General features: G+C 38.8%; 2 protein-coding genes across 12 annotated transcripts; one reads left to right on the top strand and one right to left on the bottom strand.

Annotated features, from left to right (window-relative positions):
• Window positions 1-198: 198 nt before the first annotated feature.
• Window positions 199-3,848, top strand: LOC135263491 (protein FAM43B-like). Of its 5 annotated transcripts, none has more exons than XM_064351590.1 (3): window positions 199-297; window positions 2,178-2,807; window positions 3,601-3,848. In XM_064351590.1, the coding sequence occupies exons 2-3, from the start codon at window positions 2,234-2,236 to the stop codon at window positions 3,675-3,677; spliced, it is 651 nt and encodes a 216-aa protein (XP_064207660.1). In that variant the 5' UTR covers window positions 199-297; window positions 2,178-2,233; the 3' UTR covers window positions 3,678-3,848. The 5 variants fall into 5 exon arrangements, with proteins under 5 accessions (XP_064207660.1, XP_064207658.1, XP_064207657.1 ...); XM_064351588.1 differs by having other exon boundaries at window positions 227-362; XM_064351587.1 differs by having other exon boundaries at window positions 247-636.
• A 3,370-nt stretch (window positions 3,849-7,218) lies between these two features.
• LOC135263492 (transmembrane protein 272-like) lies at window positions 7,219-17,256 on the bottom strand. 7 transcript variants are annotated; one of them, XM_064351595.1, is made up of 6 exons: window positions 16,099-16,304; window positions 15,760-15,802; window positions 9,379-9,462; window positions 9,161-9,211; window positions 8,859-9,065; window positions 7,219-8,365 (listed from the first exon to the last, which is right to left on the bottom strand). In XM_064351595.1, the coding sequence occupies exons 3-6, from the start codon at window positions 9,440-9,442 to the stop codon at window positions 8,154-8,156; spliced, it is 534 nt and encodes a 177-aa protein (XP_064207665.1). In that variant the 5' UTR covers window positions 9,443-9,462; window positions 15,760-15,802; window positions 16,099-16,304; the 3' UTR covers window positions 7,219-8,153. The 7 variants fall into 7 exon arrangements, with proteins under 7 accessions (XP_064207665.1, XP_064207663.1, XP_064207666.1 ...); XM_064351593.1 differs by lacking the exons at window positions 15,760-15,802; window positions 16,099-16,304 and adding an exon at window positions 17,110-17,256; XM_064351596.1 differs by lacking the exons at window positions 15,760-15,802; window positions 16,099-16,304 and adding an exon at window positions 16,576-16,907.
• Window positions 17,257-17,479: the final 223 nt, after the last annotated feature.

Here is a 17,479-nt window from a genome sequence, read left to right as displayed (position 1 = left end):
GGGTCACAGAACAGAGAAGTTACATTTCAATTAATTACCTGTCTGTTCTCTACCCTCCCCTTATAATTACACGGTGGTTACTAATATTTGATTTCTCGTCTCTCATCTCATTTTAAAACACCTCAAATGATACATACATGGAAAATGCTCACATGCTCAGCTTTCTCAGCGTACACGCCTCCGTGCACAACGTCCATGCGACAGACAGTCAGGGTTCACTGTTGACAAGGATATCCTGCAAATGAAACCACACAGGAGACTCCAGAGAGCAGGCTACAGTACAACCCGTTGTGTTTTGTAAGTCGATTTTCCTGAAAGCGTCAGGTAAATTACGAAATTGGAATTTGTCTAACTACATTGCGGTAAGGCTTGCCTGGGCAATCTATCGTTTAATTGTATTATATAGACAGTATTTAGAATATTTGTTTATAAACATTTGTCCTTAGTTTACGCGCAGTCGCGCTCTTCGTTCACGAAATTTGGCTACTCAAAAGGAGATTGAGGATACTCCAGAAAGTCACTCACTAGATGTTGATGTATACAAGAGTAGCTCGACCTGTTCAACAGCTTTGAAAAGGTGAGTACGGTGCTACTGAAGAAACTGCAGCGGACCTTCAACCACAGGTAGCCTACACGGTAAGAACAGATACAAAGTTTTAAGTTATCAGAAGAATTGTTCGATCGTGCGCGACAGCGGGGATTGACCTGAGTGAGGCGCAGCGGGGTTCGTTATTTTAGTGGGAGAGTCTTGATCAAATTGTGGCTCTTCTATTTCAACCGTTGTAAACTGGACTGATTTTCCAAGTGGTTAATATGGCGATGGATTGACGAGACTCTTTCTGGTAACTTGCCATCATAGCCTACATGATTTAATAAACAATCAATTAATGCAAGAATGTACGGTTGCAGCAGGTAGGAGTACTACTGCCTTAATTAATATCAATCATTCACTTATAAAGTTATTAACGTGGAATTGTGTGGTTTTATCTCAAGGGTCTACATGGTGGTTTTTGACTTACGCATTTATTTTTTTTTACTGCATTTGTTTTTTCTTTTCCAATTTTGGAATATCGGTTTTGTCCATTTTATTGAAATGTGCCTCATTGAAATTGAATGCTTGTACTTTGAAATTTGGAATATCATTTCACTGTACTCATTGTTTTATTTGTCGTTGCTTCTTTGTTGCTTCTAGTATCATATTATATACTATAATTATTCTGAGCCTGTGTGGCGTGTTTCAGAACGGGGGCAGTCCCGCCTGTTTCTAATCTTACCAAGACAGCAACAAACTTCCCTGATACGGTGTAGTCTCAACCCGGGAAGAGTGTTTATCGTAGTTCAGTTACGTCGTCGTAAACACGCTTGATCCCCGTTTGCTATTCTGCACTGTGTTGTGTTAAGACAAGAACCTCGTTACAACATACACATTAGCCCACATCCGTTTAAATCTACGCTACACATTGGAGTTTCACAAAAGATTTTCACTGAGAGCATGCCATAAAAGCAATCTCCAATAAGTTTGAACAACAAACTTTCTTCTGTGCCACTTTGGCATTCAGCAAGTGGAAATAAACGTGAAACCATTTTTAAAAGAACATAAAGGGACATCTAGTGCTTTACACTTAAAATACCTTGTAAGTTTAACGGTAAGCAGATAATAGTGGGACTCATCCAATTCAATTGGCCTGTTTGTGTAGTGTATTTCAAATGTCAATTTACTAGTGTATACAGCAATCGAAGATATAATTTTACTGGATGTTATTTAAATTATGTTTTGAAAATTAATTGAAATATGCTTGATTTTCACTTTTTAACATTCATTTTATACATTAAATGAACTTGTCTCCATCTGGTGGATCAATAAAGCTACTTCTTTCTCTTGGACTGAAACATACCTACCCACTAGACACATGTGCATGCGCACTGAACTGTGCGCCATATTTCTGTCATGTCAAGACTGTAGTCTAATAGACATAAGTCTATAAAAAACTAATGTGATGTAAATTCAAATTGTGATTCTGAAATTGGCATAATCCCACTGGATTGAGGTTCTGTGAACCTGATTGCCAACGTGTACATTTGTATTTGGTAATGTGTTGCGTCACGTCATAATGTTGCACTGTATATAGCTTCATACAGGCCCTCAGGTTAATCAAGGTTTCATCTTTTTATTCCAGATCTGACCCGCGAATGAAAATCGTCTGGGAGCGCCTGTCCGCGCATCGTCACAGCCATGTCACTGGGCACATTTCACCTGATGCAGACTCTAAAGAAGTCCCCGGCCGCATTACGACGTCGGTTTCAGCGCGATCGTACTGAGAGCTTGTCGCACGGTGACCCTCTCTTCAAAGTGTACTACTTGGGGACTGAGAAAATATACTCTCTGGATATGGAGCAGGCCCGAGAAGCTATAGGTCGACTGCTGGGCGGAGTCCCAGCACCGGGGCTGGGGAAGCTGGCTAAGGACCATGCCCTGGTGGTGCGTCCGCGATACGTGGAGGTGAAGGAGATAGCCACGGGCCGCCAGTTAACGAAGACCTACCTGAAGGACATTGCCTACTGCGCGGCCGATGCCGACCACCCAAACGTTTTCCTCTACATCTGCAGGCAGCAGGGCCAGCAACTGCAATGCCGAGTGTTCTGGTGCAGCCGTGCCGAACGGGCCAAAAAATTGACCGCCTGCTTGGCTCATTCATTCCAGAGGGCGCTGAGCGACTGGCAGGACACAGCAGCCAATCACGCGCAGGCAGAAGGGTCCGAGGAGGAGGGTTCCGGAAGCACCATGTTTTCCGTTCACCTTGCGAAAGGTAGGGAAAATAAATCTGATCTAATCAAAGGTACATCAATGCTTAGATTATAATAATTTAAATGATATTACTCTATAATAAATATATGTACTGAATGAGATTTGCCTGCTTCTAACAAATTTAATGAACAAATTAAATTCTAACAATAAACATGAATCAAAAATAAACTAGAACACGATTAGCTTTATATCAACAGCCTCTATTAGGTTATATTTAATATTAAATGTACCTTTTAACGTATAAAACAAATTAATTTTATTTATCATATTGTTAGTTTTTGGAAGGCTCCTTCCTGTCAGGGCCCTTGCAGTTGTCCTAACGTCCCTAGCATACAATCCCGTCTACAAAGCTTCAATGCTGTATCATCTCATTAAGCATACATTTGGGGAGTTATTCGTTTTGGTTCTGCACTAAACAGTGGTAAAAATAAAAAATAAAATAAAAATTAATAATAATCATAAACTTCAACCAACCTCAAACCCTTTTGCTGTTTGGAACACTACATTCTCAGTTTCCCTCTTGCGCCAACTATGGCCTTAAATATATAGTAAGTTTATGTATGTGCTACTTGTAAGTTATGTATTAACAGCCACTATTGGAAGTGACCTTAATGAGTTGGCACCAGCTCTCTGTTGCCTTAACCTTTTTCATGCACTTATGTAGCAGGTCTGGAATAAGCCTAAATGTAAATTTCATGGTGTCTTCTGAATCTGTTAATAATATATATTTAAATTTGAGTGTGAGGGAACAGGGAACTGTCCTGTTTAAAAACCGCCTCCCCCCCTTTTTTTAGGTGGGTCTCTAGAGGACGAGGGGCCAGGCACCTGGCAGTCCTCTGAGAGCGATCATGAGGATGGTGAGCAGCAATAAGGGCCCTAGGACCGAAGACCAGGCTGGCTCTGATTGGCTGTAGCTTATCCAACCGGCCCAACAACATCCCCTGGGACTCCTGTGCTGTGGGAAATGTCGGGAAGGACTATAGTGAGACCGGGCAGGCTGATGCCTGCTTCCCACATTTTTTATTAAAGCCCTGTGAGAGCAGTCTGTGGGATCCTGTGGGATTTCTTTTTTTATTTTTGTGTTGGGTGAAGAGGTTGAAGGTGAAGTGCAGAAAGATACCCCAGACAGAGTCAGACCAAGGTTCAGAGTACATACAGATTCAGACGAAGCCTCAAACTTAAGGACTGTGTACATCTCCTTATATGGTATCGATGCCACTGTTACAAATGGAGAGTAAGGCTGTGCTCCTGCTGATGACTTGCAACACACATCAGGGTAAACTATTCCAGTTGTAGTCAGGAAGTTCTACCTGTGCTGAGGCTGTCATCATCATGGACGGACACTACAGAGATTACCTGAAAACTGCATTCAAACATAAAGGCAAGGCCAGGGGTGGCCATTTATGGCCCTGAAGGGCCTCTGTGTTTATAGGTTTTTGTTTCCACAAATTACCCTAGCCAAATTAACTAAACACCAAAACCTGTTCACTCGGGTTATACCACAGTTACACTTTTCATATTGAGACTTACGTATTCATGAGGAAATTTAGATAAATTTTCTAGTTAAATCATTAAGTTGCCATGAAATCCCAAAACAGATACAGGCTACCTTGCCCATCCCAGGGTTAGACTCAATATGACATTGCCCATTGCAGCTTAAAATGAATAATAATAGTTTTTTAAAAAAGCAAACATAATTTTGACAGGATCCTAAAAGCGACTGGTTACCAGCCTTTGTAAGTTTGTATTTATTCCACAACCAAATGACATTTGACTATAAATTGAATTTTAGTAGGTTTAGCAGATGAAAAATTCTGGCTACATTATTTCCCATTAACGCTGTTGTGAAACTGACCACGGATTTATTTGATTATGTTCTCGTATTAAGCTATATGTCATGTTGAGAATCTGAAACACATAATGCAATTAAAATGATTATATTATGATCACTATAGTTGTGTTCAGTAGAGCGTGGAGGACAGATAGTATGGTAAGGACACAATGAGATTACACACAATTAAGATCTCGCATCCATTTAATTTCTGTTCTAACCCACTGTATGACTGAGAAGGTCTCCCACACAAATTCCATTTTTTTCCAGTGTCAGTTTCTCGAAGATTCTGGCCAGTTACAGAATCACGACCACAGGCAGTGATGAAACCTGAATTACTACTGTATGCCAGTCTCTTCCTTTAAATGTGACAGGCAAATGTATGCAAAGACCGGCTGAATTAGATCAAACTGGAATCTTTGTTTCCTGTTCTTTGATAGAATTTTGTATCTCTAGTTGCAGTGTAATTCTAGAATACCAAGCAGTTTTTGTGTCCAATTCTGTTGTCAGATTTTTACTGTCAGTCATAATTCTATTATCCATTCAATACCTGTTTACAAGGAATCAGGCTGAAAACACTGCCAGGAGCCTTCACATTTCAACAGGGTTTACACTCTCCAGTGTTTGTACAGTACTGCAATATATTTCGATGTAAATTGATCAGCAGAAATCTAGAGTATTAATGTCTTTGAGAAATCATAAAAGGTGTTTCTCTTCACCTGTGTAAATTAACAAGACAAATTATTGGATAGTGTGATTTTTAGGTTTTTTTTAATGAACTGCTGTAGCTTAAAATGAGTAGTGTAATTTTTATTATTTGGGGGTCCTCATAGATTCGAGGGCATTTGGAGTGGTACATTGGTAACTGCCTTTACACAACAATTTTTCCCCTCATATATGGAGATCCAATATATTATGATTCTAGATTTGTCTTTTTGTGACAATGGAAGCCTGTTCTGATAACATTTTCAGCGTTGACTGTAAATATCAAGACATAACACTGACTGATTGTGAAATAAGGAACTGTTACTTGAAATGTACAATATAGTGTAATTTGCAATTATGCATTGAATAACAAAATGACATTACAAAATATGCAAATTGTAGTTTCTTTAGTCTCACTGGAATTGGAATGTGAATATAACCAACAGAATATATGAAGCAAAAGGGACAATATATTGATATGTATTGAAAATATGTTTTGAGTGCTTCAAACTATTTTAATCTGTTATTCAGTTTATTACAGTAACTTAAAAAAAAAATGTATGGCAATATATTTTTGTTGAACAAGAGCGTAGCAGCAGAAAACTTATCAGACTGTTAGGGCTGAAATACTATAAAAATAATTTTATTAGTGCTGTTTATTAGTTCATGGTTTTGAACCATAAAGCTCATCTGCTGATGCTCATCATCTACCAGTCAGTTAAGTAAGCTAGTTCTGGTAGATGTGGGGCATTTTATTTCTTATGCCATTTTTTGAGACTTGGTCTCATCCATGTATAATAGCTGGAACAATACTTGTACGGTCTGTAAGTCTTCCATTGTATTCCGTTCAGTTGCACATCATGCACTCAATGTGGGTAAAGCTTGTTTGTCCTGAGATGTTTTACACATTATCAATCTGGCGTCTCAAGTCATCTAGTCAATGAGGCTTCATTAATAATAGGAGCTACCATGTTATCAGTGACTGGCTGATTTGGATCAATCACTGTGTTCTCTGGTGAAAAACAGTCATAACTCATTAAAGCAAATCAGATATTGCCAGCTTCCTGCAGTTCCACTCATTACAGGGCCCATGAAACTTCACTTTGCCAGCACTAGTGGATGTTATTTAATGCAGACAGATTCAGAACAACTTGTTTGTCTTTGTTATTAACCACTCCTGCTTCCAAATGCATTAGAGCAGCATATTGTTACAGGATTTCAAAATCTTTCTGTTACCCTGCAACTTATATGTGTGTTTTCTATTATATGTTAATACCAATACATCAATTATTTAAAAAAAAAAAAAAAAATCCATCATTGATAATGGTATTCCATATTAGTGGCTCAAATGCTTTGTACTGAGGACTGCAGCTGTCAGTATCAGATTTTAAGTTTAAGCACATTTTTAGATGTGTCCACACACTGAATTATATGTTTTATGGATTAAACCTGTGGAACTAATACTAATATGATTGTGTCCATGTCCTTTTGTTTCCAGAGTTGTGTGCTTATAAATCTGACTTAATGTTTCATTGGGACTTTTAAGAGGACACCAATTTTCAGCAGAGAATTTATTTCACATTCATCGTAACAGGCAGGATTACTCTCATCAGTAGTACTAGTAACACTGGACAGAAAGCATGTAGCTTCACACTAACACTGGACTAACACTGAACCAATCCACCCTTAACTCAGAGCATGCAAACAACTGCAGCCGATTATAAATCTCATCAGCTGAGCTGCGAGGTTGTGCTAAAGGACTGTCCATGACCATACGAAACCTGTCTTGGTTGCCTCTGCAAGAGCTGCTCATTTAATCAGAAATAATGGAGTACACACGTGTACACACATGCATGCACGCATATGTACACATGCATGAGGGCACAAACACACAAATGCTGATGTTTATTCTGTGATCATTGCAACACACAACCGAATCTTGTGAAAAAGCCAGGAGCATAAGTGTGGCATTTACATAAGCAGGGCACATGGAGTTAAATCAATGTTGTTATCTGTGGTGGCCATATTCTCATATACAAATGAACTACGAATCAACAACATTCACACAGTCACAATCATATTAAAATAAGTTCTTTTTCAGGGTCATAGATTCAATTCATTTCATCCATCCATTATACATTTCACCATAAAGAACACTCCTTTTCAAAGCTTAAGTAAACATTTCTTGCAGCAATATAATGAAACATTTGTTATTCTTGTGGTCTCTAGTGTAGTCTATTGTGGGGTGTGAGGGAGTGAGGTGTTCCACCTTGAACGATTTGGGATAAAGCAATACAATGGAGCTGGCAGCTCAAAAGTGTAGAAAAAAAGTCACAAGTGGAAAGGTGAGGAAGCAAAGTGCTCTCTGTTATGTAGACCAATGATAGGCAGACTGAGCAAAGGTGTAAATGTTGTTTCAGGGGCATCCAATCCCATTCCCGAATGTAAATTATCAAGGTTTTTTTCCCATCCACCAAGCAAAATCAACCTTCACTACCCCCGGGCACTGCTGGTTTTTGTTTCCCAATAAAATCCACAAATGGCTGAGACCCACAAAACAAGAAAAATGATTTAACTGTAAGCAACTGATTTAGCGGATACATTAAGTGCTGAGAAACAGCAAAAACCAGCAGATCCTGTGGCTCTCCAGGACCAACTCTGGCAGATAATTGAGTAAGAAAGACTCTTAATTTCTGGATTCAGAAATAATTTAGAGAGAGACGACTGTGATCATTCAGGGTCAGGACTCCAGATTTACAAGGCAAATAATGGAACCCATGAGTCATGACCCCTGACCTATGACCCCTTGCCTCAGATATCATCATTGAATCCACTCCCAAAGCCACTCCTCCCACACACAGCCATACAAATGAGGGCACAGCAGCCTCCAACCAGCAGAACTCCCACCAGGATGTAGACCAGCGTAGTCATCCAGAACGCAAACAGATACAGGGTCTTGTGGCAGTACATGGACTCCAATGGACTATAGCTGGGGGCATATATGGAGTAGATCCATACGTTGCCTGCATTTAAGGGCAAAAAGGAAGAAATGCAACATTGGAAAAGGTTTTTTTTTTTTTTTTTGAACATGAAACTTTTTTCTGTAAAAAAAATAGCATATGATGCATACTTGATATAAACTTTAATTATAATTCAAGTATTCTTAAGTATAAAAATAGTACACTTCAGCATAGTGTGCAAAAACCAGCACACTATTTTTTCACTTGGGCTTCCTCATCAGCCAACTCCCCCCCCCCCCCCCCCTCCCCCATTACCCCGCATGAAAATGTAATACAGTGAAATATGATAAATTATGATAATTTAAATTAAAATGTTTTAAATAAAATTTTCTGAATGTACTCTATTGTATATTGCAATATCGGAAAGTGGAAATATTTTGTGTAGCAATGTATTGATAATACATTTTATATAAAGATACTGATAATATATTTTATTTCAATATATTCTCAGCACATTTCATTTGTGTTAGGGCTCACCCCTGCCCCCCTTCCTCACCAGCGATGAACCAGCAGAAGAGGAAGACAGTCAACAGGGAGTTCCAAGCGGTGCAGATGCTGCTGAGGGGGTTCTGCTCCCCTTCCTCGCTCTCCCTGGCACAGGGCAGGCAGGACAGCAGTGACAGGCACATGGTGAACACCCCCGAAACCAACACATAGATGGGAATGTAGGGCTGGGCAGGGCAATCCTTCAGATAAATTGTACCTGCGGTGGGGATAATGAAGTCTTAATGCGGGCACCAAGGTGCCATGCACCTATGGTCAGTATGAAATATTTATGAAGGGAACCGGGACACTCACCCAGAACAATTTGGACGATGGGTAAGCAAAGCATGATGAGTTTGGAAACCACTGGAAGGCGAATGAGAGGAAGGCAGTGGGTCATTTGCAACCCTTCTTTAGCATAGCAGTTTTTTTTTTCATACCTTAATATTCACACGCAGAGGGAAAATGTAAACACATGTAAAACAACATGTAAAACACAATGAAGGCAGGAGAGCATGCCGCAGAGGGAATACCTAACACAGGTGTGCTGGGCTTCGGGGTCTGCCGAATGTTCCGCAGAAGCATCCTGTCCTCCATTTTAACTTATGCAGACTGACCTGCAGGGGGCAACAGTGAGTCAAAAAGGGGCAGCAGGACACTTACCAGCTCAAGATTGCTGTATTAACCCACAGTTCCCGTATGGCACAGCTGATGTTCCTCATTCAATAGATTTGTTTTATATATACATTTACATATATATACATTTACAAATATAAGTAAAATGTAGACTACAATCCACATAAAAACTAATGATTATGTTAGTAATCAAGCTATTTATATTACTGAAACAGTGACGGACTGTGCGATGTGCATAGTTATGCATAAATGTACAGTTATGATGGTAACACTTCACTTGAACCCTTTGACTTAAGTCTAAAAAAACACTGTCATACACAACATAACAGCTGTCACAAGGCATAACAGTCAACTTTTATGTCATTTTAATCCTTTTGATACTTTTATCAGGAAATGTCATGACAGATGTTACTGTCAGGTGTTATGGTTCAAGTGACGCATTACTATTATGACATACACTAGATTTTTCTAAGAATTTTCAGAGAGGCTGATTGACCTACAGTGAGCCTGGCACGCGCACACACACACACACACAACCGTGCAGGCTCAATGGGGGACATTGTGCTGCAGCAGAGAACACGTTTAAAAATGCTGTTTGAGAAATACAATGCAACTGGAATGAGTGAATACTTAACGATTTACACAAAAACCTTGTTTTTAAAGTTAAATTAGGTATCTACAATGAACACGAAGGGTGCCCATGTTATCACTCCACATGGAATGATAACATGATGATTATCATAACGTCGGAGAGTGACAATTTCAGTAGTCACGTGTACAGTACATTGAATGAATGAGGCATGCACTGTATGTGAGAGGTATGAGTCTATGCATGACAGTAAAATTATTTTTTTATTTGTCGTAATGCGAGATTTGTGTCCTAGTGTGGTGAAAATGAATTCAAACATATTAACAGACTGAATCATCAAATGTAAAAATATAATGGAGTTAATGCTTTTCCTTTTCCAGTAAACATTTGTTACCAATTTAACCTGATAATCTAGGTAACTCCAGCTACCTAGTTGGTACATGGTAACATTAGCTAGTAGCTAGTTATTGAACACAAAATAAAATAAAAATGAATAAAAATACAACTTACAACAGTGAGTAGAAAATATAGCCGTGGTGAAGCAAATGGCCGTGTTAACAGCTACATCACAATCACAATGAGGAAGGCACTTTGACAGCATATAACACTTCCTAAATGAGCTTACTCCAGAATGAATGCCACATTGACGGCTAGGAAACCCAGTGACAGAGCTTGAACTGCTGGAGTACAGTACTATACATTGTGAACTGGAAATGACCTATTGTCTGTTCTGCAGAAAGACATTTCTGCAGACAGCCTACTTCCTCATCTCAGGCCACCAGCACTGCTGATCTCATGACTGCCTAGTTGTGATCACGAGATTAAACACCACAATAAGATCTAAATGCCTCCTAAATGTGAAACTGCATCCTCTAAATCTTTTTTTCATTTAGAAGGGAACTAGAGGAAAAAATCACTAATTGATCAACTGGTACTGGCTCTGTCAATCTTTTAAATATTACAGTACCCGTCATGGGCTTGAAAACTCCAACTTTTTTGCTTGCCATCTGACATTAGCCAACTGTTACCCAGTTAATGTTAACTCTGGACATGATGGTGAGGTTAATGTAGCCAATATGATTAGTAGGGTAAAACAAGAAAATGAATTGTATGCATATACTAACTCTATATGATGATATCCTTAATTCACTTGAATTCATTGTAGCTAGGATGGACTGAGAGAGGTGCTGAGATTAAACAGTGGGCCAGCAGACAGAACCACAGCTGAGAAAGTGTTACAGCAGGGAGGGGGGGTCCACATATGACTCCAGAATATACTACGCCACACATCTCACAACCAAAAATACGACATGCCCAATGCCTAATTTGGAGGGACTAGCTACTTAGCCATGTTCATGCAATGACCTCTGCAGCTAATTCAGGAGTGTAAGCATCTTTGCTTCATCTCCGAAACACGTGGTTTCACCAAACACTTCTTCTCACACAGTCCACAGCTAAAGCTTGCAGAGACCTGAGATGGAAGAAGACACTTCATGTGGAGCTTTGGCAAGCAGACCCCAGACTCCTGATCAACCAGTGGGGGTCACTAGAGAGACAGAGATGAAGCACAGACCCCATGCCGGTGATGTAATCACCAACTGTGTATCACCCTGGCAAATTAAATTCAATATAACTTGAACTATAACTATATCTATATAACTTCCCCACATGTAGAACTATATAACTATAAGTTCTACATGTGGGGAATAAAAACATAGGGCAGGATTACTTTATGGGTGGTACAAAATTAGAATGTGCACATGTAGAAAAAGACTTGGGAGTAATAGTTGATCAAAGCCTATCAGGGTCTGGTCAATGTGCTGTAGCAGTAAAAAAAAAAAAAGGCAACAGGATGCTGGGATACATAGCCAGGAGTATTGAGTATAAATCTAAGGCGATCATACTCACCCTATACAATACCGTTGTCAGACCACACTTAAAGTATTGTGTGCAGTTCTGGGCACCATAATACAAGAAAGATATAGACGCGCTGGAAAAGGTCCAAAGACGAGCAACCAGATTGCAATCTGTGCAATATGGGATCATTCTAGTCCTAAAATGGATGTCTTTAAAAGAGAAGCCTATATGCTTTTGGTTTTAATTATCAACTTCATGCTGATTCATATTTGTCACTTGTGCTACAGATTCAGTATTATCCAACTGGGGGTAAGAGGCTTGATCCCTTCATCGTTTCTTAGGCTTTTGCTGTTGTTGAGGCTAGAGTGTTTTCTAAATGGCTTGTAAAGGCATTTCTTTCTGTCACATTTTCTATACAAGCACAGCCTGACTGTTTTCCGTACTCAAGTTTAATAATCCATTTAGTCATGTAATAAAGTTGCCTAACGCTACACTAGCATGAATGAACAATTTCTGTGAAATCTCCAGTTTTCCTAAATATTCCACTAAATTATAATATACATATATATTTAAATAAAATGTAATTATTGATTAAATATATAACATTTTAGATTTGATAAACCCTTTAACATTGGTGTAAATGGCACTATCTACTCAATGTAAATACACAAACCCAGGTGCCAATAGCCTCTGCCTCTATTTACACCCAGTAGTAAAGTTATCATGTACATGCAGGTACAAGCAAGCATTATTCACTATGTAGACCTGGTTGCAAAAAGCAAACATTACTATGTACACCCAGGTGCAAATAGCATACATCATTATATAGCTATACCTGGATGCAAACAGTCTCTACCATAACTTTTACTTTTTACTTTACTTAATTATACTTAAATACAGCCTTTGTGTTCCCTTCTATTTGTTCCAACTTGGTTTCATCTGTTTGTGTTTTGTAATCTAGACATCTGATTTGCTTATCCACTTGTCATTTAGCCTATTATTAACCCATAAGAAATGAGGCACAACTTTTGTACTTGTTGGATATGATAATGTGGATTTGTTAGTTTCGTATTCATTTCCCCAGACATGTAATTGCAAGCAAGGCTGAAGTAAACTCAAGGTGTATACCAAAGCCAGCCAACAAGCTCAGCTAAATTTATTACAACATCACTGTAAAAAAAAAACACTGGTATCTTCTGTGAAGATTAATGAATTAAAAATTTGACATCCATCATTTTTCTTGCTCTGGTGTTTTGGATGCAATGTAAATGCTATGTAAAAGTTGTCTAAGTCACCCTGGATAAGAGTGTCTGCTAAATGCCTGTAATAAAATAAAAACGTTATGTTTTATTCTGGTGACATTTTCACATAGATAGAAAAATGAAGTCATGCCTGCATTGTAAGCTAAACATTTCAGTTTAAAACAATGTTAATTAGCTGGCTAGATACTGTTGCAAAATAGGTAAAAGGACTAGCTTGCGACTAAAAAGCTGAAGAAGTGTGATCTTGGTTTTATCACTAGTCCGATCAAACTAAAGCTTGGGCCAATGCACTGAGCATAAAGTCCATTCATCCATTTTCTAAAGCACTTACTCCTGGGCAAGGATGCAGGGGGCTGGAGCCTATCCCAGCAGACACTGGCTGAAAGGCAGGAATACACCCTGAACAGGTCACCAATCCGTAATTCACAATGTTCACTCACACAATCATACCTCAAGGACTATGCAGACTCTCCAATTAACCTAGCCTTCATGTCTTTAGGGACTTTGGGAGGAAACTCGAGTACTCAGAGGAAACCCAGGCACACACAGGGAGAACATGCACACACACAGAACAGCCATTGGTCATGTTCACACTCAGTACCTTCTTGCTGTGAAGGGACAGTGCTACTCACTGCACTATCATGCTGTGACCACTTCAATATTCAATATTTAAACTTGCGTCTTTTGATTAGTTTGATGCTTGTTTTATTTTGCTTTTTAATTTTTTGCATTATAATTGTGTGTTGGTATCAATAAACGTTTATTGAAGTCATTGTGTTTGCATCATTGTCAATTACAGCCGAGCTTCCCCAAAACTCTAGTAAGAAATATTTTGGGACAATTGTCTTAGATGGCTCTAAAATTATCTAATACTGCAATGGTTATGGGAAGCCAGGCCCCAATCAATAGTATTTCTCTTCCAAGTTATAGAATCTTGTTTCATTACAGCTAGGAGATTTGTTGTTGTAAATCATTGTACATCCAAGCTTTTAAATAATTGGCAGGACATAAGGGATTTAAGGATCATTTACTGCAAAACTTCGCTGTTTAAAAAAGCCTCCCATTTAACTGGAATGGAAAAATATTTATGCACAAAACAATTCAGAAATGTTTACATTAAACAAGTGGTCCTACGTGTTTTACAGATAAGCATAAATTTTCTCAATAAATGAGAAATAATACACTTATCGCCATTACACGGTCAAGTTTAAAAGACTAATTCAATGAAATGATAAGAAGAGTGATGATACTGTAACGCAACACCGCAAGAGTTACGCCGTCATTTCAAAACGGTCTTTTGCAAATTTTTTGCAATGACTGGCTCCGAAACATGAAAAACAGGTTGCACTAATCATTCCTGAGGTTAAAACGTTCAACATAACGTGCAAATTAGCTGTATACCGGTTATATTGTACTTATAAGTAATCTAACTCAATCCAGTTTTGAAAATGACATGCATCAAAGTTAGGTTACCGAGGTAAAGTTGGTTTCATATTGGACATTCAACGGACATTCACATTCGGCATTTTGTGCCTTAGTTAGGGACCGAGGTAAAAGTACAATCATAATCAGGGACCTGTGTGTTTCTTGACTTTTAATAAATTGGCAATCTATTACTTGTGAAAACCAAAGGTTGTGGAAGAAGACCAGGCATTAATAGAATAAGCTGCAATTCGTTTGAGGTGTTTTTGTCAAATATTGGCAAAGTTATTGATCTAAGCATATTACATGTATTTTTAATTGATTTCTGGAATTTTAATACATTTTTAATCAATTACTTGTGAAAACCAAAGGTTGTGGAAGAAGGCCAAGCATTAATAGAATAATCTGCAATTGGTTTGAGGAGTTTTTGTCAAATATTGGCAAAGTCATTGATCTAAGCAGAATTACATGTATTTTTAATTGATTTCTTGAATTTTAATAAATTGTGAAAAAACGTTGTGGAAGTAGGACAGATATTAAACAGTCTGAATGTTATTATAAACAACCAGCAATTTTAGTATTTATTAAATAAATAAAAAAGAATGGGAGGAGAAACACACAGGTTCCTGATTATGATGGTACTTTTACCTCAGTCCCTAACTCAGGCACAAAATGCAACGGACATTCACATTTCAAGGTCTTCCACAACCTTTGGTGTTCACAAGTAATAGATGGCCAATTTATTAAAATTCAAGAAACACACAGGTTCCTGATTATGATTGTACTTTTACCTCGGTCCCTAACTAAGGCACAAAATGCCGAATGTGAATGTCTGTTGAATGTCCAATATGAAACCAACTTTACCTCGGTAGTAAGGTTTCCAATCTTCTCCAGCACCGCCCGTATGTTCTGTAATTTTGTTTTAAGCATTGCGAAACGGTCCTCTTGAAGAAGTGCGAATGGCTTAATTTCCGCCAACTACTTAAGCTGTTGTCGTTATCTCGTCGGAAATATTACGATGTTGAACAGTCTTATAAAGCTCAATTGAGAAACAACTTTAGTAGTGGATCTGCAGGCAGCTGCAACAGATCTGCTATCAAAAATAAAACGTCTATTTGATTATATTAATTGGTGATATAAAGCCTTACTTTCAGTCTTCCACAAAAGTATTCCACTTATCTGACAGAAGTCCTGTGGGGGTTCAAGGAATCGAAGAAACACATTCGAATCAAAAACTGTTATTTTTCCGGTATGACTCACAACAATGCGTCAGCTTCAACAAGTCAATATTAGGTGTACCCAACAACGAGACAAACTTCGAGGACTATTGCCCATTATTTTTAGTAACTGCATATTTCAAAAGTACAAATCAATCTGTTTAGACCAACATCAACTCATACCCTAAACCGGTGAAAATACAAACAAAACAAAAGCAAGTCATGAAAAATAACTGGGTGACAATGTCGTAATCGCCAAAAAAGTCTTACCAGTTGTAGCTCGTCGAAGCCTAAGTGATTCCACCTCAAAAACCACAAGTAAACACTATGCAAAGAAAACGACAGCAATGCCGAACTGGAACCGAGTTCCAACTCTACAGGTTAGGAGCTCCAGCCAGCCTACCGCTTAACACAGGAGCACACAGCCCTACTTCCTCTTCCTTGATCTAACACGTTAGAGGAGAAGGGAATCTGAAATTTGCGTGTTGCTATCAGAATAGGTCAATATCCATACTTTGACAGATCATTTGCTTGTATCAAATTTTGTGTAGCCTATGCAACATTTCTTTACGAAACAAACAAATAAATAAATAAAAACTCACTGATCGTCAAGTCGAGCTGTAAAATCAAGTTCAACTACTTGGAATTTAGAAACGAATGTCCGAACGTGGCGATGCAGGCAACGAAAATAATAGCACCGAAATCGCAGACCACAGGTCTTTGAATATGCTATAGACTCACTCCTGCCTGTTGCGATAGAAGTGGTTCAACTGCCCCCTCGATAATTCGCAAATTTTAATAAAAAAAAAAAAAAAAACCAAACAAACAAGACAAAAAAAAGACAAAACAATATGCATTACAAAACACATGGATTACGAAACACCTAGGATGTGATGGTTCTGGAATGCTCGCGGTTTCTCTCCTGCTCTGAAATCTTTAACAGTTGACATTTTTCACACGCTTTTTGCGAGTCACGCGCACGCAAATGTTTCGGTTTGGTGGGGGCAAATTTACAATAGGCTATTATACAAGCAGTTTACAGCAAGCAGCCCGCATCTGAAATTTCGCCTGCTGCCTTTTATCCACCGTATCACACCTACGAATATATAACCATAAAACTTCAAAGAATTAACACACCACTGTACGGTGCTAAAACAGACTAAACATCTGGCAGGTCGACCATCTCTATAATCCCTAGGGCGCCAAAGGGCTCGAGGAGCTGACCGAAAACTGAATTATTATAATTGGCAGCGGAATGCGTCGTTAGTTGTTGTGACTTACTGTAAATAGTTTTTGTTTTTGTACTTTCCTTTCGTACCCTGTGAGATACTTTCTGTTTCACTCCTCCCCCATTATCGTGACTGCCTTCAACTCCCGGTTAGTCTACATGCCTGCCAGCTGACAAATCCCAGCATACAGTGCAGTGATCGGAATGAGTCGGCCAGAGCATAAAGTGTGGGCCAGAGCATAAAGTGTGGGCCAGAGGCCTTGTTGCTGAAAGTACAGAAAGGAAGAAAACAATACTCGAAGTGCATAGCACTTATGGACATTCCAGGTTTTTCCTGATCCAGATCAGCATTTTAAGTATGAGCTGGACGGATTCGAATCTGTAAGGTCACACTTCTCTGACAGGCTAGACTACATGTGAAAT

This window comes from Anguilla rostrata, chromosome 9 (assembly GCF_018555375.3).
Source record: "Anguilla rostrata isolate EN2019 chromosome 9, ASM1855537v3, whole genome shotgun sequence".
Classification (NCBI taxonomy): domain Eukaryota; kingdom Metazoa; phylum Chordata; class Actinopteri; order Anguilliformes; family Anguillidae; genus Anguilla; species Anguilla rostrata.
The sequence above is the reverse complement of the archived record's forward strand: the minus strand, read 5'-3'. Positions and strand labels throughout refer to the sequence as shown.

What these genes read in the sequence shown, in the direction of transcription:
- LOC135263491 (XM_064351590.1), top strand. Translation starts at nt 2,234, where the DNA reads ATGTCACTGGGCACATTTCACCTGATGCAGACTCTAAAGAAGTCCCCG. An exon ending in TTCCGTTCACCTTGCGAAAG is followed by an intron (nt 2,808 to 3,600) that starts GTAGGGAAAATA and finishes CCCTTTTTTTAG; the next exon opens with GTGGGTCTCTAGAGGACGAG.
- LOC135263492 (XM_064351593.1), bottom strand. Translation starts at nt 9,442, where the DNA reads ATGGAGGACAGGATGCTTCTGCGGAACATTCGGCAGACCCCGAAGCCC. An exon ending in CATCGTCCAAATTGTTCTGG is followed by an intron (nt 9,066 to 9,160) that starts GTGAGTGTCCCG and finishes TCCCCACCGCAG; the next exon opens with GTACAATTTATCTGAAGGAT. An exon ending in CTTCTGCTGGTTCATCGCTG is followed by an intron (nt 8,366 to 8,858) that starts GTGAGGAAGGGG and finishes CCTTAAATGCAG; the next exon opens with GCAACGTATGGATCTACTCC.